Source organism: Triplophysa dalaica, chromosome 9, assembly GCF_015846415.1.
Source record: "Triplophysa dalaica isolate WHDGS20190420 chromosome 9, ASM1584641v1, whole genome shotgun sequence".
Lineage (NCBI taxonomy): Eukaryota > Metazoa > Chordata > Actinopteri > Cypriniformes > Nemacheilidae > Triplophysa > Triplophysa dalaica.
The window spans coordinates 11,955,179-11,978,214 of NC_079550.1; the positions used below are offsets into that span (position 1 = coordinate 11,955,179).

The 23,036-nt window shown below is 40.2% G+C and overlaps 1 protein-coding gene across 2 annotated transcripts; it reads right to left on the bottom strand.

Annotated features, from left to right (window-relative positions):
- Positions 1-4,039: 4,039 nt before the first annotated feature.
- LOC130428356 (alpha-2-macroglobulin-like) lies at positions 4,040-20,249 on the bottom strand. 2 transcript variants are annotated; one of them, XM_056756311.1, is made up of 34 exons: positions 20,125-20,249; positions 19,794-19,974; positions 19,526-19,682; positions 18,856-18,908; positions 18,425-18,445; positions 18,117-18,282; positions 17,938-18,022; positions 17,712-17,826; positions 17,092-17,212; positions 16,870-16,976; positions 16,624-16,794; positions 16,301-16,534; positions 15,996-16,208; positions 15,757-15,906; positions 15,471-15,596; positions 15,219-15,309; positions 8,679-8,787; positions 7,952-8,177; positions 7,747-7,873; positions 7,543-7,664; positions 7,410-7,461; positions 7,225-7,308; positions 6,973-7,149; positions 6,769-6,844; positions 6,527-6,683; positions 6,362-6,436; positions 6,114-6,276; positions 5,827-6,020; positions 5,540-5,752; positions 5,308-5,429; positions 4,908-4,989; positions 4,706-4,786; positions 4,446-4,551; positions 4,040-4,193 (listed from the first exon to the last, which is right to left on the bottom strand). In XM_056756311.1, the coding sequence occupies exons 1-34, from the start codon at positions 20,208-20,210 to the stop codon at positions 4,153-4,155; spliced, it is 4,284 nt and encodes a 1,427-aa protein (XP_056612289.1). In that variant the 5' UTR covers positions 20,211-20,249; the 3' UTR covers positions 4,040-4,152. The 2 variants fall into 2 exon arrangements, with proteins under 2 accessions (XP_056612289.1, XP_056612291.1); XM_056756313.1 differs by lacking the exons at positions 18,856-18,908; positions 19,794-19,974; positions 20,125-20,249 and having other exon boundaries at positions 19,526-19,666.
- Between the last annotated feature and the right edge of the window lie 2,787 nt (positions 20,250-23,036).

The following is a 23,036-nucleotide window of genomic DNA, read 5'->3' on the forward strand; positions in this document are numbered from 1 at the left end:
TTGGCTTGTAACGGTATTACGGTTTTATTTATGAAAAATAGCAATTTATCTATTTAACAGATGACTTTTACTTTAATTAGCCGAGCTGCCTCCGCTCCTTGAGGGTAAGACCAACCCAAAGGGCTTATTGAGGAACTTGATGGGCCCAGGGCCGCACAATGTTCACATTAGTGGCCTAGGAGAGCCTTGTGCAGATGTACTTTATCACACAGAAACTTACACAAGGCTTCAAAAAAGAAACGACTCTGTTGTAGAATTAGCTGATGGCACATTATGCACGATTCTGAGCATTGTGGCATTTAATCCTAAAGGTTGTAACGAACAAATGAGTTGTGTTTTGGTAAAGGAGCTTTGTAGGTCTGGAAGACAGCTTTGTAGGGATTCAGACATTAACAGATTTTGCAAGTTTATCCATGAGGTTAAAGTGTCAATCACTATGTATGCAGTGCGTACACAGTCTTTAGAACAAAAATGTGTGAAATGATTTCAGTTGTATTAATGAAAGACTTTAATTAATTAATAGTATATGTAAAATGCTTTATAATCCAATTGTAATAAGGTTCATTAAAAGGAAGGAAGGAGGCGGGAACCGGCAAACATTTAAATAAACATTTAATCAAAATAATAATAATAGCCGGCGGCCCCTCACGGACGACCGCCGGCGAAGAAGAAGAACAACAACACAGTAAAACATAAATACATATACCAACACTTCGGGCCAGGGCCTCTCTCCTCGTACCTTATGTCAGCTCGTTCTTTTATGCTTCCGATCTCCACCGTCAGAAATGCGGAGCCGGTGTGCGCACAGCTGATAGCCATTATCACTTACGCCACCGGCCCCGCCCCTTTGTCTGACGGCTCTCGCCCCGCCTTCCTCACTACACCAATTTTTTTTGTTTTGGCCATTCATGTTTAGCACATAGTTGTAAATTTTAAGATTAATTTAATTGTTGGTATGTATCTGATGTTTTATACTGTTGTGTGGAAGAATGGGAACTAAGGGTCGGATTCAAGTTTGAACTGGATTTTTCAAATTGCTAAAAGTCATTTTGTTGTTGAAAATGAAAAGAAAAGAAACCATATATTGTTATTATAATTGTAGCAAACCAATAAAGTAAATGAAATATACACATTTTGCGTCTGTCATATATAAATATGATGCAAGTACTCAGAAGTGTCGCAAAAATATGCTTTCTTTATTTATTAAATATGTAATTAAGTATATGTTTAATACCCAAAATTGTTCCAATACAAATACCCTTAATTTTGTGAACGAGTAGTTAAAAATGACATGTTAACCGGTAAATTATGTTAATACTTGTTGTGTGTATGAACATTGGTATTGCGAAAAAATTGGGAGAGAACGTATAATATGTGTTAACGTTTTAGTTCCACACGTATTGTCCCTGTTGGCCTTCCATACAGTGGCCCAGCGTTACACTCTGTAGTCAACAACGGCAAAAAAAAAGGGGTGGGTCCTTGACACCCGGCTGTATTCCAGTAAGCAGGGTGTACTCTGGGTTGATTAATCCAAACCTTGCTTATTCTGGGTGTGTTGGTTCCAGAACATGTTTGAAGGGTTAGTTAAATCAACCTACCGCAAGTTACCCTAAGTTAATGTGTGCTAACCGGAACAACATGAAGACATTACTTTTGGATCACAGATTTCACGAGTCACCATGGGAACCGTTAAGAAGCTTAAAGGTTTTGATCATGAAACAATGTTATAAATCAGGGTTTTTTGCTCAAAAGATTTAAAACTGAATCAGTGTATAAAGTGCTAATGCCGAGGCCTTACCAAAGATTTTTTAAAATCTTATAAGTTTCAAATTGTGAGAGACCACAAACATGGGGACAAGATCCTAGATGTTGGACTTTGAGAGCCCAGTTCACCATCACTCGAGTGTATAGAACCAAAGGGAAAGTAGCTCTTTAATCAGATTTTATTCTAGCATGTTTTATAACTGCAGCTTCTATTTAGTTCAACACAGAAGCAGTAATAATTAAGATTAACGTAATGACATGATGACGTCACATTAGAACCTTAATACCTTTATATGACAGGAATAAGAGATTAGGTTGATGCCGTAATACAATGAGTCAGAGTGCAATACTCTAAAAACCCCAATCGCTCTTAGCTTCTTGCGTTACAAAAATATATACTCATATATTTATAGAACATAATATATTTAGATCAACAATGTAAAAAAATCTTTCACATGTTACAAATGCACTGTTAAGTCTTAAAAATAAAAATGTCTGTAGAGAACCTTCTCAATTCTTGCTTGGTGGTTGGCATTGTCAAATTGTCAGCAACCATTTCCTCAGTGGGACAATATTCCAAAATTACAGTGAAGGACTGTGTATATCTGTGTCCTTCTTTGCTCAGAATGAGACCAGCCAGATAATAAGTTCAGAGGGTTTCTTTGCCTTTCTGTTTGGCTCCCTGTTTCTTGTCTGAGTGAATTTTCCCCTTATACACGAGCCAACTAACCCGGGTATGTCATATCACCAGCTTTCTGGAATACCCCTCATGATGCCGAACCAACAGGTACAGTATAGTAAAGGTAAAGATATTTAATGCTTATAATGCATTTCCCGTCACAAGCATCACTACACATGAGAAAAAGAAACTTACCTGTGATTTTTTGAGTTATTTCAACTCTTACCCTGCATTCCATTTCGAAGGACTCATCCCATGCCTTAAGCCCTTCGAATGGTTTAAATTAATAAAGAGATAAATGTTCCAATGAACAAACACATTAATCAGTAAATTAATTGTTTATTACCTTTATCGCTTCATTTCTGCATTCATGTCTGTATTTATTTATTTCTTAATCCATGCACTTTATTTATACACTTTATTAAGTAATTTCTCACCTCCATAGATAGCTACCATTTGTGAGGGCATGTAAGAGAAAGCATATGCTCACGATGGCATGATGGCCTTGCATTTCATTTTTATTTTCCAGGTTTAATTAGATATTTTTGTGTGAATTGATTTTGTTACAGAAGGCATCCTCAGGTACTTTAACTTTATTTGTGAAAATTATTTGTTGTGTTTTGAATTGTTTGCATATATATATATATATATATATACATCCATTTAAATCGTGCATATTGTTAGGATAATTATATATTGTTTAGTCATTTTTTCAGGAATATTAAAATTTCCATGCTTTATTCATAAATGGTGGTTTACGAATGGTTAATTTTTCTGACTGAGCTATCGTACCTTTTCAGTTTTATTGGTTGAAAGGCCAATTCTGTCTGGCGCCCGAACAAAGTTTAAATATTTGACAAGTACTGGACGTACCACCGTCACAAGTTTAAATAAAATTGCAATGGGAAATGACAAAATTCCACTCGGGTTCCAAATTGCTCTCCTGAAGTCAAAGTACATCCCTATGAATTGATGCCTCTTCACATGCAGGATCCTCTTTAAAAGCACAAATTACATTTCAGTCACTGAGATGATCTCTGTGTGATCAAAGTGTGCCATGAATGACTGTATTAATGAATGAGTTACATCACTTACACTTTAAAAAGGGGGAGGACTGGAGGAGATTGAAAAACCAAGAAAACCTTCTCCTGACCAGGTAAGATTCACATGGTTAACAATAAGTTACGTGCGTGTTTGTGTGTTATTGTGTGTGAGGAGCGTTGGTATGTCTGTCTTCTGTGTTTTCCACTTTTTCTTGTTTTTACAGGTATTACTTAATTGTTTTGCTTTTAGTCAACATGTCTCATGTACAGCTGCTTTGTAACAATGAAAATTGTAAAAAGCACTATAAAAAAAATTAAATTGAGGTTTTGTTTGTTTTTACATAAGCATTTACAGAAAAATACAGTGGATTCACTGTGTAAGTATAACATCTGTCTATTTATATGAAATGTATGATATACCAATATATGTATTTTCACAAGTCTCTTTTCTCAAAAGCATTCTAAACTGTGGGCTCAATGCTCATCTAATGGGGTATATTACAGTGTCATTGTGTGACATGAAAGGGCGAAAAAAATAAAAACTTTCACAAAGTAGCAAATTATTTTTTATTTGCCTGAAATAAAGAACAAAATAAATGAACACATAAAATAACATTAAACATTTGTGTATTCACTTGAACTTTATTTAAGCTGCCGTACTGAAGTTTATTCACAGGGGAAGGAGTACTCGGTCTCTGACTGATCACCTGAAGAAAATGAAGTAATGTTATCACTCAGAAATGAGCTGTTGTACATAATCATAGATAATCACAGTTCTATACACAGTAAATTGTGTGTAAATACTAGTGTAGTACATTTAAATAAAGCCAAGATAAGACCTACAGTTATGTGTTGGCAAACTATGCACATACTAAACTTATTGAAGATTAACTGAGAATATATTTGATATAAATACAGTAAACAGTGTGTGTCACGTTTAATACAAAATCAAGTCTTACTTGTTTGGTAGTAATCATAGATTTTAATGACCGCTGGCTTGAGGTTCTTAACTGGTTGAATCTGCTTTAATTGTATCTTATAATTCATGGGAATATTTTTGAGAACCTGCAAGAGCGTGAACATAAGAACACAAACTCTCATTCATGAGCATTGCAGATCAAATGCTAATGATGATATATTTATGATTCATACATTATTATATTTTATTTGGATGAATTGTAAACCGCTCAAAAGAAGAGAAAGGTGAAAACTATCTCACCTTCTTCAAATACACAATGACATGATCATCTTTAGAATCCACCCGCTCCACAAATGATTCAAACATCTGCGATCTGCCAAGCTTTGTGGAATAAATTATTTTCATTATTAAAGTTATTTTTATTTTTGTTAAAACATGCCTTTTAACTTATAACAAAACTGTTATTTTAACTATAAAAAAATTGTGAATCCTTTACACGCACCGAAGATGTATCAGCTGTGAATCCTGATAAGAGTTTAATATCCACAATGACCATGTTAGTGTTTTTCTGTGAACCATTATATCTGCAAAAGATCCACATGAAAAGCGTTGATTTCTCAAATACTTCACACAATAACATACATACAATTGAGGATAGGAAATATTTTACAATTTGAAAATAGCATTACAAAGATAGTTGATGTGTTATATGTGTAACAGTCGAGATGTGCAATTTCACTTCATATTGTCTGTTTTTGCCATGAGTAAACCTTTGGATTGGTCTAGGCTTTGATTTATTTGGTATTATAGTTTTCAAATAGATTTTATGTATTCGGTGGTATCTGATGTACAGCCTGAAGCCATAATCATTATCATGTTTTGTGATTCAGACGTGTTCATACTTCACTGTGAAGTTCAATTGATGTTGTTGTCCGAATGATTTTTTGCAATCAGCCTCAAGTAAAGCTTCAACAGTCAATGATTTATCTTCACTGGGGGTGGGAATGTTGTAAAACAGAGCCATCTATAAGATAAGAGCAGATTTATGGCGCAAACACAGAAACATGACAAGAGATAAATTAATTCATGCTAAATTAGAAAACACTAGAGATAATTGGAAGAGGACGTTCTGACCTGCACAGACACACAGGTTGATCCATTCACTTCAATGCTGTATTTTCCTGGAAGGTTCTTCAGTTTCTTCTCCTGATACAGTAACTTGTTGTCTTGATTCACATCAAAGCTGTGAGAGTCTCCTGCTGACTGAACTGTCACTGTGCTGGAGCCATCAGAGCTGAACACTTTGGTGGCGTACAAAGACAAAGCCTGAAGAGCCACAACTGTGTCCTGATAACATCACAACATCATCATTACAACATGAAAATACATTCTGTGTGTAAAACAAACTATAGTGTGTTCACCTGTGTAGAGGAGAATCCTCCATAAGCGTTCTGCTGCTTCACAAGCCAGCTCACAATCCTGTTAGCATATCCCAGATCAGCTGTAGTGACTGAATCTGTTGTGAGAACCGCTAACAGAACATATGAGCTGATCTCCACTGCCAGAGAACCAGAATCATCACTAGATCCCATCTGAGTCCAGTGAAGGAGACCTCCTTTACAACACACACACCAAAAGAGACATGAGGAGACTCAACTATGTTAGATGCAAAATCCAAAACATGTCTTGATGCAAAACATGTCTTTACCATCTGAAATGGCAACAGTGTCGAGCTCCTTTAAAAGCCGCTGTCGGGTGTCTGTGTCATTCGTCAGACTGAAAGTGTAGGCAAGCAGCGCAGTGCTGTAAGTGTTTTTAAGATTCCCAATGACGGACCTCAAACAAGACAAACTTTGAGTGAGCACAGGATCCTGTAACACAAACAGAGAAACAGCAGGTGTGTGTCAGTGTCATTCTTCTAATAGTTTCTACTGTGTTCTCTGGAGATGAACTTACGGTCACTGGAGTTTCCAGTTCAAGCAATGATGCAGTGATGTAGGCAGTCATGGTCACATTATCATTTACTCCACCCTTCACAAACACAGATACAAACAACACATATTGTACTTAAGTTTTCATTTAAATCTTTACTCATATACCGTTTAATAATCAATCACAGACCTTCATTCTGTTATTGAACAAACTTCCCTGTTGAATAAAACAGCCGTCTGAACTACGTCCTCTTATTAACCAATCCTTTGCACTCTGAATAACATGTGGATCAATGAAGATGTATTTCTGTGCTTTGCCAAAAGATCTCAGGACAAAAGCTGTCAACCTGGAGATGTGTTTTTGAAGAAATTGATGCATTTGTTTATTGTTTGTCTGATATAATGTTTAGATAGTGAAAAGGAAATATTCACCATGTATTCTCATTCCCATGACCAAATGTGCTGTATGCACCACTATAATGTCTATAGTTCAGTTGTCTCTGATAACCTGTTTAGTTTGACAGTGATTGAAGAGATGAACAGTTTGTTGGTAGAACAATCAGCTACACATGTGACTCTTCATTAAAGCACATCTGATGTGTTCAAGCATGAGAAAAATGCATTTATATTTCTTACCACTCTTCAGGAAGCCTGCAGCTTTCTCTCTGATGTTTGAGGTGAGCTGCTCTGTGTTCTCCAGATACTGTAAAATGTAAATATTGGGAGAAAGAACAGCAATGTTTTGTTCTCCACAGCCGTACGGCATCCGCAATAATCCATGAAGATTCTGCAGCGCACGACCCAATATGTCTCCTGCAAGAGGAATGTAAAGTCAATGACACAAATGTAACTCTTCATTTCTGTTTGTGTATTTACAGTAAATGTTACCAATGACTGAAACAGAAGATCTGGCTGATCCCTCTATCACATCTTTAGGAAGAGTCAGATCAAGATCTTCTGACAGACTGTTGCCTATAAACCAGAGAGATGAAAACATTTTAATTATCAGAAGAACAACATTACAATATTAAAGTGAGTTGCACATTTTTTTCTAGCATTAAATGTGAACAAACCCATTGGACACAGTAACCAGCTGTGCGTTTCTGTCTTTTCAGTTCCTTCAGCCTACAGCAGATAATAATGATGTTAACATATTAATATAAGTGACATTGAAGTGTGTGTGAGAGCTGTTGGAGGTGAGCTCACCTGTACAAGGAGACTTCGAGTAACTATGTCAATGCGTCCTCTCTCTGGCACGCTCACAATCTCATTGTCACACACAGTCTGTGACTGCTCTGCCTCTGCACTCACTGTAATATTCAACACTCCTACAATACACAAAACACATCTGAAGAAGTATGAAAATGAAAAAAACAGAAATATAAATTGTTTCTTGATTCTGAAACTGACCAAGTACAGAAGGAGTGAGAATCCATTTAAATGTTTTTCTTCCATTAGCACATAGACAGGATGAATACTGATCATCAGAGGAGGCTTTAAGAGTGAAGTCTGAGGACGGAGCTGGAGTTACTTTAACCTGCCCATGAAAGATGGAGGATTAGTCCAGATCTGATATGATGTGAAATGTGATTGAAGATTAAATGAGAAATCTCACCATGATGCACTTGGACAGATAGTTAAAGACGGTGGCCTTCAGCTCAAAGATCTCTCCACGGATGATGGAGTAAGGCAGTGAGAGGTCCAGGAAGAAGGGCTGGAAAACTGTCAGCTGAGCAGGAGGAGCCAGACCCAGACCTTCAGAGGACAGACAGAACACATCCATCTCCCAGGTGGTGATGGTGTCAGGAACCTTCACTGGAACTTGTGTTGATCCTGAATCCCTGTTGTGGAGATATTATAATAATTGAATCTGATATTAAATTGATTACTTTTCAAGTCAAGGATCATAAACCATTCCAGAAAGGAATGTTATCCTTACCACATGTATTACTAGATATGTTTACCATCATCTGTTATTTAATAATTCTACATTCCATCAAATCATTATAGTAGGCCGAATAACAATTACTATGCCCTAAAGGTTTGTGAAAAACAAGATTGCTGGTCTGATGTATGCATACATACACCGTACATCTTAACATCTTCATATTCTGTAGTGGCTGATGAATCAAACTAGCTGCAATCCTGATTTTACAAGAGCATATGAGTCAATACATTCAAAGATAATCTACATCGTAGCAACTAAAATGTCAAGGCTTAAAAGCACAAGAGTTTAAGCTTTTTACAGCAGATTTTGGTAGATACACAACTTAATATAAAGTGGCATTTCATGCTAGTGTTGACAGATCCTGTAATTGTCATTGTAAAGCTGCTTTACTAACCCAACTTCAGAAAGTTGCCAAATCCATGTCTCTGGAAAGATGCTCCTTACTGTCACTTGAGGACTACCATCAAATGCCATTCCAACTCTTTGATATGAAATATCAAATACTGAAAGGGAAGAGCAGATAATTAAAACTATTTATCTGACAATATATGATACAGTTTAGAATCTATGTTCATATAGCTTCCTAAACTTTTCCATAATGTTTATCTTGATTTCTTTGCCTTAATGAACTACAGTATGTAATGATTACAATAATGCCATCAAATTTAATGCAATTTACTTATTATTTCTTTTGCTTGTTATAAGAAATAATCTACAGGTAGTCTATTCTTTGCGGGTGTCTATCAGAGGTAAAGTTTGGGCAGAGATAATAGATTAACAAAATGCGCCACTGCCATTAAAATGAATGTGGATGAATGCAACTCTCAATAACTAAGTCTTCAGAGGTTAGGGATACATGATAAACTGCAAATAACACTAAATTGAGTTTAAAAACGATGTGGCTAGTGGGATTATGAAATCGCAAAGCCTGCGATTTGTTTTGTGCGCATTTTGTCCGTGTGATCAGTAGGAATACTGCTTCATTTGAAAGCACTGCGAGTTTGAGCTGCTTATTTGAAATAGCAACACTCGTCAAACATCATCATTATAAATACACTTTACTATCATGAAAATTCTTAAGAAGGCATGAAAAACCATTGATAGGATGATGCCCATAGGCCTTTCCTTGAATGAGGCATGCATGCCATATTTGGAGATTGTGTGCGAGAGCTATCTACCCTTCAGGAAACCCCAGACCAAAACCGCATCCGAACCCTTATTCATTGACAACTCAAACAAGTCACAAGTTTTTGGTTCCAAAAACACCTAAAAGCCGTTTTGCTCCAGTCCGGCATCCCCCCTGACCATTGTCCCGGCCACTCATTCTGCATAGGCGCAGCAACCACAGCTGCCCAGAAGGGCCTCTCTCAGCACCAAATCCAAGCACTCGGCCATTGAACATCAGAAGCCTTCAAAAGAAACATCCGGTCAGACCGCTCCCTCATGCTCGTCCTGATTTTGCTAAGTGGTTGATGTCTTCATGACAACATATTTTGATAAATAAAACCTCAACCCACACCAAACCATAACATAACATACCCCTAAAATCAGAGGGAAATGATAAGTGAAAAACAATGGTCTAGAAGCACCTAATCCTGGTTGGAAGATTGATCTTAAAATAAACTGTAAATTATGTTTTATTAACAAAGTTCGGGAGGAGCACGTGCAAATAATTAATCAGCTGCACGGCATCAGAAATCACGCAGCTGCCCGGCATTAGCAATCACATCACTTATCCTTCCAAACCAGAACGAGCTCTATAAATCGTGAAACCGCCTTACCTCCTTCACTCTTAGATTTTTGCAGCATACAGCAGCATGTCTGAGATCGACAATTCTGAAATGGAAAACAACGACTTCTTTGCCGACCAGGGTCCCTCAGAAAACCCGACCGCTCACCAAAGCACCAGCACAGGACAAGAAGCTGTTACGGGTAAGACGACAGAGACACCAAGAGGCCGCCAGCCCTCCCGCACCGTCCGTCGCACCCCAAAATGACGAAGCAACACGGCGTCATCTACTCCGCCATCCAGGGCATCAGCAGCTTCTTCCGCCTCTTCCTACACCTCGGCTCAACGCTCGATTCCTGAGATGAGGAAATGGACCGTCGTAACCCTGAGACAGGCTCTAGAAAATGCAGACATCCCTTTCTCCAAGAAGGCAACAAAGGCGGAGTTGTACCACCTATACACCTCCAGCCTGCCCGGAGTTCTAACAACCGCTCCGACATCAAAACTAAAAGCCGCTGACAAGACCTGCAGCACCACAATCCTCCAACACCAGGAATCGTCTACTCCAACCGCGGCTAGGAAGAGGCGCCGTTCACCAAGCAAGCAAGGACGGCACTCGGCCAGCCTAAGCCACGCCCCGGACCACGCGGACACCAGCAACCAGCTGGCTGCAGGATCAGTCCAGCACCTCCGACGACTCCACGCCGGTCCATCACCACCACGGCGGCGCGAGCACGCGCCCGCCAGCGGCAACCCTCCCTACCCTATCCCACTATCCTCCGTCCCACTTTCCCTCCGGTCTCTGGCCTGCAGCCCCAATGCCTTCAGATACCGCGAGGTTGCCTCCGGCACAGGCGGAGGCCCAAACCTTTTTCAATTTTCCTATTGCCACAGGCTCTGGAGCCGCACAAAGCGTGATGCTGCATCCGTACACGGCTCCAGCAGCCGCCCCCTTATTCCACAACACTCTATCCTACCCTAGCCACTGGCCTGCAGCCACACTGCCAATTGATAACGCAAAGCTGCCTCCATTACAGGCACAGGCGCAGGTTCAAGCTTCCTCTCCATTTCCTATTGCCTCAGGCTCTCGAGCTGCCCAAAGCGTGATGCTGCATCCGTACGCGGCTCCAGCAGCCACCCCTTTGTTCCCACACACCACATCCCGTGCCGCCTTCACCATTCACTCCGCAACACCAATAGCCATCCCCCCGAACGCACCAGCCTGGGAACCTCCTCCCGTAGCCAGCAACATTACGGACCAGATATTACCCGAAGTTCAGGCAGCTAGTTTCAGAAGCAGTCCAACACCCCACCCTAGTACCTCCCTATTCGTAACCAATATTCCCCAAGGCCACCCACTGAAGCCCCTCCTCGACGTCTCTCTCAGCCACATCATCCTCTCAGTCTCCCCCAGGACCCTACAATCTTATCTCACAGCTTGGAAATGTTTCAAATCGTCCCACGCTCGATTCATCCTAACATTGCCAGACTTCTCAATGCTAGCCATCACCTCATTCATCTCCCACCTAAACACCTCAAAAAACCTCCAAGCCAGTTCCATTAAAGGATACCTAAGCGGATTACAATTTTTCCACAAACTCATTTTCGGATCACCTTCACCCCAAGTAGCCAGCTCACAGACCTCCATGCTGATCAAAGGCATCCAAAGAGCCCACCCCTCCCGCCCTGACCCCAGAAAACCCATAACACTAGAAATACTAACTAAGTGCATAAACACTCTCCGCCAAGGCTACCACTCCACGCACACTGCCCGCACACTGGACGCCATGTTCATATTAGCTTTTTTCGGTTTCCTCAGATGTTCAGAACTCACTATCACATCCAAATTCAATCCAGACATCCACCCCACCATTTCAGATCTCTCCGTAATGGATGACGACACAATATCTTACTTTATTAAACAGAGTAAGACAGACCAAACAAAGAGAGGCCATCTAATACACATATTTAATCTACCATCAGCTCTCCAACCATACCAAACCCTCCAAGCCTACCTCCAGCTCAGAAGCACACAAACCCTAATCCCCACCGACCCTCTCTTCGTAGACGATTTCAACCGCCCCACCACGCGTTTCTGGTTCCAGAAACACCTCAAGCTAGTCTTGATCCAATCAGGCATCCCAGCCGATAACTTTTCCAGCCACTCCTTCAGAATCGGAGCAGCCACAACAGCGGCCCAAAAAGGACTCTCCCAGCACCAAATCCAAACACTTGGGCGCTGGTCTTCAGAAGCTTTCAAAAGCTACATTCGTTCCGATCGTTCCCACATTAAAGAAGCACACCGAACCCTCATCAACCAAAACCGTTAACCCCAGCCCGCAGGCAATCCCCCACACACACCAGCAGCTCACAGCCACAGCCTTTTCCTATTTTTCCACACTGCCGCAGCAGTGCTACCCCAGCAGGGGTCCTTTCCTATATTTCACACTGCAGCAGCAGTGCTTCCCCAGCAGGGGGGCTTTCACCTGCATTTCCCACCGCAACAGCAGTGACGCCCCAGCAGGGGCTTTTATCTCTAATTCACACTGCAGCAGCAGTGCCACCCCAGCAGGGGCCTTTACCTGTATTTCGCACTGCAGCAGCAGTGCCACCCCAGCAGGGGTCTTTATCTATATTTCACACTGCAGCAGCAGTGACGCCCCAGCAGGGGCTTTTACCTATATTTCACACTGCAGCAGCAGTGCCACCCCAGGAGGGGTCTTTACCTGTATTTCCCACTGCAGCAGCAGCGCCACCCCAGCAGGGGTCTTTTTTCTATATTTCACACTGCAGCAGCAGTGCTCCCCAGCAGGGGTTTCCATCTATATTTCCAACTGCAGCAGCAGTGCCACCCCAGCAGGGGTCTTTATCTACATTTCAAACTGCAGCAGCAGTGCTTCCCCAGTAGGGGCCTTCACCTGTATTTCCCACTGCACCAGCAGTGACGCCCCAGCAGGGGCTTTTATTTCAACTGCAGCAGCAGTACCGCCTCAGCAGGGGCCTCTATCTCACACTGCCGCAGCAGTACAACCCCAGCAGGGGTCTTTATCTATATTTCACACTGCAGCAGCAGTGCTTCCCCAGCAGGGGCCTTCACCTGTATTTCCCACTGCATCAGCAGTGACGCCCCAGCAGGGGCTTTTTATTTCAACTGCAGCAGCAGTACCGCCTCAGAAGGGGCCTCTATCTCACACTGCCGCAGCAGTACAACCCCAGCAGGGGTCTTTATCTATTTCACACTGAAGCAGCAGTGCTTCCCCAGCAGGGGCCTTCACCTGTATTTCCCACTGCACCAGCAGTGACGCCCCAGCAGGGGCTTTTATTTCACACTGCAGCAGCAGTGCCGCCTCAGCAGGGGCCTCTATCTCACACTGCCGCAGCAGTACCACCCCAGCAGGGGTCTTTTATCTATATTTCACACTGCAGCAGCAGCGCTTCCCCAGCAGGGGCCTTCATCTGTATTTCCCACTGCACCAGCATTGACGCCCCAGCAGGGGTTCTACCTATATTCCACACTGCAGCAGCAGCGCAACCCCAGCAGGGGTCTCTCATCTACATTTTCACACCGCAGCAGCAACGCCACCCCAGCAGGGGCCTTTATCCGTTGTTTACACTACCGCAGCAGTGCTACCCCAGCCGGGGCCCTTTTATCTATATCTAAATCCGCCGCAGCAATGCCGCCCCGGCAGTAGTTTTCTACCGGCTCAGACGTAGCGTCATCCCAGTAGGGGTTCCCATACACGTCGTTTGAACCGCAGCAGCAGCACCTTCCGCACAGGGGCCTCCATCCACATTTCCAATGACCATACCAGTATCCGTACCGCACAGAAGCCCACAGAAATCAACCCCGCAGAGGCTCCAGCCGGGACCCTACTCAAAACGAAGGCCAGCAACTCACAGCTGTAAACCTTGCTAATTTTTGGGGGGGCAATAACGCCCAGCTTTGGCTGCTGTCCTGCACTAGTCGCATTTTTGGGGGAAAGCGCTCGGGGCACGGGCAAACAGAGACCAGAGCCCTCGCCCCGAACAAAGGGGGAGCGCTCCGGGGTCGGGAGAGAATGCTGACCCCGGAGCCCTCTCCCCGGACAGCACGGCAAATACGCATACTAAATTCTCAGCGTATCCACGCTGCCCCCCCTTTAATTATTTGCTAAGGTGAACTCGTGAAATGATGTTTTATTAAGAAAGTTCGGGAGGAGCACGTGCAAATAATTAAGCAGCTGCACGGCATCAGAAATCACGCAGCTGCCCGGCATTAGCAATCACATCACTTATCCTTCCAAACCAGAACGAGCTCTATAAATCGTGAAACCGCTTTACCTCCTTCACTCTTAGATTTTTGCAGCATCCCACCTCCACCCCGACTCCTCACCATAAAAAAACTATTTTCTACCCAAAAGGGGGGGAAAGCGCTCGGGGCACGGGCAAACAGAGACCAGAGCCCTCGCCCCGAACAAAGGGGGAGCGCTCCGGGGTCGGGAGAGAATGCCGACCCCGGAGCCCTCTCCCCGGACAGCACGCCAAATACGCATACTAAATTCTCAGCGTATCCACGCTGCCCCCCCTTTAATTATTTGCTAAGGTGAACTCAAGAAATGTATTTCTGAAATCTGATTGGTTGATTTAAATGTTGTCCCAGGGTCAACTTGATGTTGTCCTAAGGATATCAACCATTTGGCAAAAACAGGAGAGCCACTTCATCATTAGAGAAGCTCATTGAATCCTCATCACCCAAATTATCTCACATCATCCTCCAACCACCAACTAGCATCTATTTCTCAACAACCAATGTCTACACAGCACTTCGCACCTCATGCCCAGCCGCAGCAATATTCTACACAGAAGTAAGCGTCGCCGCAGCGATTGCCCTCGCAGGGGCCAGCAATTCCATCTCTCGATTTGCGCCAAAGCAGAAACATAACCTCTAGACATCGGCATTCAAAGTCAATTCCACTATCGCATTTTCATTGAACCAGTGTATATGCCATATAATGCTCTTGGATTATTTTATGTAATGATTTTACAGTGTATGGCCATCGCATGCTTTTGGATTACCCTTTTCAATAAACTACGTTTGGATCCTCACCTCTGTGCCTGTGCAAATCGTGACAGTATTAAAGCAGGATTGTCTATTAATTGCAATTGTCGTTCATTTCATTTACAATTTAATGGGTACCTAATATGTAACAATCATAACAACTGTACCATTATCATATCTGTGATAAGTAAGGCCATTGAGTGTCAAACATGCAGGTTTGCGCACTTCCAAATTTGTTGCCATCTTCAATCCCAAATTCTATCAAACAACAATAATAAAACAAGTTACATTCAATAATCAGTTAAGTAATACTCATGACATTTTGTTATATTGCCTAAAATGTGTATCACTATTTGTTATTAAGTAGGATTTCAAATAATTACCAACTTCATCATCACTCACATCACCCCTTTTGTTACCTTTAAGGTTTCGTATACGTGATCTATTTCTCCGGCTCGACGGGGTCTCACATGCAAACAATTTTGCTGGTCTTCAGTTTCGTAAGGATAATGTGATGCTGATTGCACTGGCAAAAGATTAAAGATCTGTGACAGGATCACAATCACTGGTTAGTCTTTTCATAACATTTTGTTACATGTATGTCATATTTTTAATCATTTTATAACTCAGAATACATTACATCTTTCAATCTTTACGTTACAGTGTGAAAGAGATTTAACAGAGTGAGTCTGAATTCATCTACACCTTATCAGCATCCAGACGTGTTCCTGGTTCCAGGATGTAAACACTCTGATCTATAGCACTGAGAGCACACAGTGAACCGGGCTGAGCTGAAAGCTGTAGAGTGTTTTCTTCACCTGGAACTGCTGAAGCAGGAGAAAACTGCACAGACACCTGTGGCCACACAATATCACTTATGTCATTTCACTCATGATGTATCACATTGATCAATAATCATTTAGCATTGAGGCATTTATTCTCACCTTGTTCCTGAAGCACTTTTCAGTGTTGAAAGTTTTACTACCAGCGACCACATTGTCACTGGGCAGAAGACAGTAAGCTAGAATCTGCACAGCTGGACTCAGATCTGCTTCAACAGAAAGTTTGAATGACACTGAGCCATTCGCTGCTCCATTAGAAGTCTTCACTTTAACCTTCTCATATCCATGATGAACTATCACTCCTCTGGACAAAACCTGACACACACACACCATCAATGTTAAGAAACTGACCAGAACACAATCCATCAATACTGTTCAACAAATCACAAAGAAGTATTTCTACTCACCATATAGACAATGTCAGTGTTGAAGTCATCAGTAGTTTCACCAATAAAATAATATTTAATGTTGACTGGAAACTCAGAATTGCACTTTAAAGGGTCATTAGCACCTTCTATTGTCAATTCACTTAATGTGGGTGTATGTGGAGTGGCTGGCTGAAAGAGCAAAATTATTGTTTTGTCTGTAGAGTAGTGAGGGTTTTTGTAGCCACGATAATGCGTATCTGGATATATATTTCCCTGGATAATAAGAAATAACAATTTACCTTAATGTGAAAAAGTGGAGTCTTGACAATGACTACAAAGTGGATAAACACAAACTGTCATACCATCAGACTAATATCTCTTTGAGGCAGACTTGATGTATTAAGTGAGAAAGCGGCCAGTCCATCACTGTCTGTAGTGAGATTTAACAGAAGAGTTGAAGACCAGCGTTCACCCTCAAAAAGATACACGTCTTTGTGAGGAATCGGCATCCCTTTGAAATCGATAAGCTTGATCTGTTAAAAAAAGGATATTAATAAATGTGTAAATATTGGTAGTGTTGAATAAAGACAAAGTGATTTCTGACTTACGTGTCCTTCAATAACTGATCCATGTTCAAATGTTTTGGGGCCTGTAACTGTGACTTTGCCAATTTCGTAAGTGAGAGATATAGATTCAGATTTTGTCATGGAGGTCTCTGTTAAATAAAAATGCAGGATTATTACACCTAGAACATTGAAATAAAATCAAAGTCAAGCAGTTCTCACAGTCTGGTTTCCATACATCTACATTCAACACAAGGCCGATCTCACCTGTTCCTTCTTCTGTTACTTTCACATTAACGGTAAAACTATTATGCATAATATCATTCAATGTGGTGTTGAAAAAGTGCAATGTTCTGATGGTATGGGTGGCACAGCCATTCTCTTTAATCTAATGGTAATAAATAAATACACAAACACACATATTGATTAAAGAGTGATTTCATTGGAAAAAACATAGATTAGATTTTTTTACTTAAAGGGATACTTCCCCCAAAAAAGAAATTTCTGTCATTATTTACTCACTTTTGAGTTGTTCCAAATCTGTATACATTTCTTTGTTCTGATGAACACAGTGAAAGATATTTGGAAGAATGCTTATAACTAAACAGTTCATGACCACCATTGACTAGAAAAAAATGCTTTATAAATTTCTTTCTGTAGAACGCAAAAAAAGAAGATATTTTGAAGAGAAAACATTTCTGGGGCACCTATGATTACCATTGTCATTTGTCCTACTATGGTAGTAAATGGTGGCTTGTTTGGTTACAAGCATTCTTCCAAATATCGTTCTCTGTGTTCATTAGATCAATGAAATTCATCAGACACAAGTGTGAGTAAATAATGACAGATTTTTTTGTTTTGGATGATCTGTTCCTTGCGCTACAAACCTCAGTGATCTCCTCCAAACAGAGTGGGGTACTGTCACTGATGACAACGTGATGTAAATAGTTACGACACACTTTTACCCAAGATGTGCCAAGTACAGGCTGTCCGTATGTGTATCTGTGGAAAAGGTACAAGCAACCGATATACGGAATAAACATTTAAATGTATGAGCTATGAATGATGATAAACATCTTTTTTAAATGCTCTGCCTGAAAATGCACCACTCACTTTCCGCAAACCTCAATTGTCATTTCCTCTTCCCCAATGCTGACTTCCGTGGGATTTTTGACGGTTACATCAAACTTGGGCAAAACTAGAATAAGGGAGCAAGACTTGGAGCTATAAGTCAAATTATAAACAATATTCTTAAAATGTGTCCTCAATAAATCTACTTTGTATTGACTTACCATACTTTTTCACATTAAAATAACGTGTAATCATTCTTTCACCAACGAGAGCCGTCAGTTTATAGCTGCCTTCACGAGCTTCTGGATTTAAGTCATAAGAACGCTGTAATATCCACCGTGTTGAGGAAACATTTGACCATTGACCGATTCTGTTTCCATGACTGTCCTGGGAAAACCAAACAGGTGCAGTTTTGATATTTAGTTGTGATTCTGAACATTATTCAGAGTCAAGAATTTGTGAATAATCACAGATCTGGCAATAAATGTAAATAAGATTTTAACTTATGACTGTAATTTTGTGTTCTTACCTCAAGCACCACTGCACTATACTGTAAATAAAAGAGTAAACAGTAAATACACAATCTTTATGCATTATGACTCATACTGTCACGGTTGTTTTCTGTTTTGATTTGTGTTTGCCTTCTGTGTCTAATGACTTTATTAATTAATTAGTCCATCACCTGTTTCAGTTTCCCTTGATTACGTTTTGCCTTGTATTTAAGCCCTGTGTTTTCCTCACTTTGATGTCTGCTAGTGTGCGTGCGTGCGTGCGTGCGTGCGTGCGTGCGTGCGTGCATGGTTCCATGGTTCCATGGTTCCATGGTTCCCGTTGAATTATTCAACAAAAGTACTTTATTTTGGATACCCTGTGGAGTATGCGCTCTTCTGCCAGCACACTCCTTACATATACTGTATGATGATATCAGAATTTAAATACAGCTGTGTAAACACTCCAAACCTGCTGATCAAGGGGGGCAAAGTTTGTGTCCATGGTAACAACTCTGAAGTGCACTGTGAAAACAGAAATGTACAATTATAACCTTTGCTTTAAATGCAGCAGGTATTTCAGCTCTTATATAAGAAAAGGATTGCAGTCAGCAGGACATTGTCCCTAAATAACTCTATTTAGCCCAAAAAAGATGTTCCTGTTATGACTGCATTTGTGAGTCTTGTATGTATTGTGGAAAGAAATAAAATGTTGATGTAGACTTCAGTTATTCATACTGTCATTTGGAGAATATTGTAACGCTTCTGCTTTAAAAATAGTCGGTTATAGTTAAAATGGATATTTCCTGGTTGATTAAAAATACTGATATTGCCATATTGTGCAACTTTTCAGAGAATGGAAAACAATAGGCAATAATAAAATACCATATTATAATTTTAAATATTTTTGAGTATTCAAATTTAACAACAGCTGTTCCATGTATTTCACATGACAGGGGTGGTAAGCTCAAAAAAAATATTTTGTTACATTTTATCTACTTTTCAAAAGACAACATGTCCAGTTATCAGTGAAAGGACAATCATGTGACAATGAGACAATTCTGCACTGATTTCACACCACAAACTGTGTTGATTTGAACGCTAGCAGCATTATTCACTAATTTGGCCTTTGAAACACTCACCTGTTTGTCCTGGAATATAGATTGGTTTATCAGTCTGAATAAAGGTCAGAGGATTGTAGTGTCTAAACATCACTTTTCTCTCTTCAGTCATCTGGAAAGACTCCCCCTTAACTTCCACCTTTATTTTCTGGACTGAGTCTTCTACTACTAGTGGAGCCTGATAAGAGATAAAATTCAGTGTTCATTCAAACACACTGTATTTACAACAATGATATAAGATGAAAACGCAGCAGACATATTCTGATCTCTTTTATTATCAGGCACAGACCTGGAAGTCGAAGCAGCGGTGAAACTCTTTGTCTATTTTCTCCTGCAGCAGTAATGTGTTTTTCAAATCATTCACTACATAAATGTTCATTATGAGACTTTCATTGGGCTTCAGGAGACTTGCACACAGTTTGGCTTCAGATCCAGACTGTATCACAGCTGGAAATGTCACCATGAAAGAGCTGTTGACAAATGACATTGAAAATACAGAATTTGTCATATGCATTTTGAGTGTCTGCAGACAATGACTTTATGTACAATGTACAACGATTTTAAATATGCAGAAATGAGTTTAATTTAAATAACCGTTTAATTAATAAAAAGTGACTTACGGCGCTGATGTGTGCCCATTCACAGAAACGGAGAGAAGGCAGAACAGCAGGAGACCTTTCCAAAAACAACCAGCATGAGGAGCCATGATGATGACTGGTTGTGTAGCTCATGCACCGTGTCTTTAAATAGTCTCACATGTTAGAGGAGGTCCTTCAAAAACATTTGTATTGACAATCTGATTAATGATTCAACCATAAAATCAATTTTATGAACTTATTGTGTAAGATAAGTCTGTTAATGCCCAAACATTTGGCTTAAACTTAAACAGCAAAATATTAGTATTAAAAGTAATTTAATCTGTATCCATTACTATAGCAAAATTTAACAATAATAGTTGTTAATAATAATAGCTGTAGATATTGTTACATTCAGGTTCACCTCAATATAGTGCAATACATATGTTTTTGTAAATATAGATCTTTAAGTATATTTTTATACATATATATTTATAAATAAAACTATAAAAGAATAAAACAAACATTATCATACACATTCAATTCTCTAAACAACCCGCCCTCAGCAGAAACACTCAGGCCAATGACTCACTTTGCTCTTTAAATAAACAGTCCAACTGAAGGTCAATCTACGCCTACTCAGTTTGAGGAAACTTTACCCAAACTTTAGTCACCTTGCTTATTGCGTAAACGGAGTAAGAATTGCTTTAAATTGATGTTTTTATTTGTAAATGAATTGAATGTGAAAAGAAATTTATCTGAGATTATTTACATCATGTGCATTATACAAGTTTTACCATAAATTCACCGGAATTATTTTTATGGCACTAGCAAGGGTTGTAGGCTGTCAATAATTATACCTAATTTTGCCAATAAATGCTACAAATCAGTCAACTTTAATAAATGTAATTAATAAAAAGATGTTACCAAAGATAAACTTATACATATGAAAAGGGCTTGATACTGTGGCTAATGGTTCTCCAAAATGACAAGAATAACTGGTCTTCATACTCATCGAACCAGCATCTGTCAAGTATGGTCGTATGGGTGGTCTAACGAGGAGGCTAAGTGTCTGTCGCTAGAGCCCCCCCTGAAGTCAGGGAATCACGTTTACTCACACAGCTCTCTCTTGCTGGCCTCCGTTAGCGACCCAGCATTTTAACTCTCAACAATTTTGCTTTTTGGAAATTATTTTAAGACTAAAGTTGACAATGGCATGCTGTGAGAGGGTGAATCTAAAAACGTGCCCAAAATAGAAACGTTTGCATATGGAACTCCCAAATCACTATATTAACTTCCTAAAGTGTGTAATTATGCGAAAACGGGAATGCAGATGTGTCATTCCCACTCACAATTCTATCCACCAGCCTACCGCATCAATAATAGCCAACTTTTGATTATAACGGTATTATGGTTTTATTTATGAAAAATAGCAATTTAGCTATTTAACAGATGACTTTTACTTTAATTAGCCGAGCTGCCTCCGCTCCTTGAGGGTAAGACCAACCCAAAGGGCTTATTGAGGAACTTGATGGGCCCAGGGCCGCACAATGTTCACATTAGTGGCCTAGGAGAGCCTTGTGCAGATGTACTTTATCACACAGAAACTTACACAAGGCTTCAAAAAAGAAACGACTCTGTTGTAGAATTAGCTGATGGCACATTATGCACGATTCTGAGCATTGTGGCATTTAATCCTAAAGGTTGTAACGAACAAATGAGTTGTGTTTTGGTAAAGGAGCTTTGTAGGTCTGGAAGACAGCTTTGTAGGGATTCAGACATTAACAGATTTTGCAAGTTTATCCATGAGGTTAAAGTGTCAATCACTATGTATGCAGTGCGTACACAGTCTTTAGAACAAAAATGTGTGAAATGATTTCAGTTGTATTAATGAAAGACTTTAATTAATTAATAGTATATGTAAAATGCTTTATAATCCAATTGTAATAAGGTTCATTAAAAGGAAGGAAGGAGGCGGGAACCGGCAAACATTTAAATAAACATTTAATCAAAATAATAATAATAGCCGGCGGCCCCTCACGGACGACCGCCGGCGAAGAAGAACAACAACACAGTAAAACATAAATACATATACCAACACTTCGGGCCAGGGCCTCTCTCCTCGTACCTTATGTCAGCTCGTTCTTTTATGCTTCCGATCTCCACCGTCAGAAATGCGGAGCCGGTGTGCGCACAGCTGATAGCCATTATCACTTACGCCACCGGCCCCGCCCCTTTGTCTGACGGCTCTCGCCCCGCCTTCCTCACTACACCAATTTTTTTGTTTTGGCCATTCATGTTTAGCACATAGTTGTAGATTTTAAGATTAATTTAATTGTTGGTATGTATCTGATGTTTTATACTGTTGTGGGGAAGAATGGGAACTAAGGGTCGGATTCAAGTTTGAACTGGATTTTTCAAATTGCTAAAAGTCATTTTGTTGTTGAAAATGAAAAGAAAAGAAACCATATATTGTTATTATAATTGTAGCAAACCAATAAAGTAAATGAAATATACACATTTTGCGTCTGTCATATATAAATATGATGCAAGTACTCAGAAGTGTCGCAAAAATATGCTTTCTTTATTTATTAAATATGTAATTAAGTATATGTTTAATACCCCAAATTGTTCCAATACAAATACCCTTAATTTTGTGAACGAGTAGTTAAAAATGACATGTTAACCGGTAAATTATGTTAATACTTGTTGTGTGTATGAACATTGGTATTGCGAAAAAATTGGGAGAGAACGTATAATATGTGTTAACGTTTTAGTTTCACACGTATTGTCCCTGTTGGCCTTCCATACAGTGGCCCAGCGTTACACTCTGTAGTCAACAACGGCAAAAAAAAAGGGGTGGGTCCTTGACACCCGGCTGTATTCCAGTAAGCAGGGTGTACTCTGGGTTGATTAATCCAAACCTTGCTTATTGTGGGTCTGTCGGTTCCAGAACA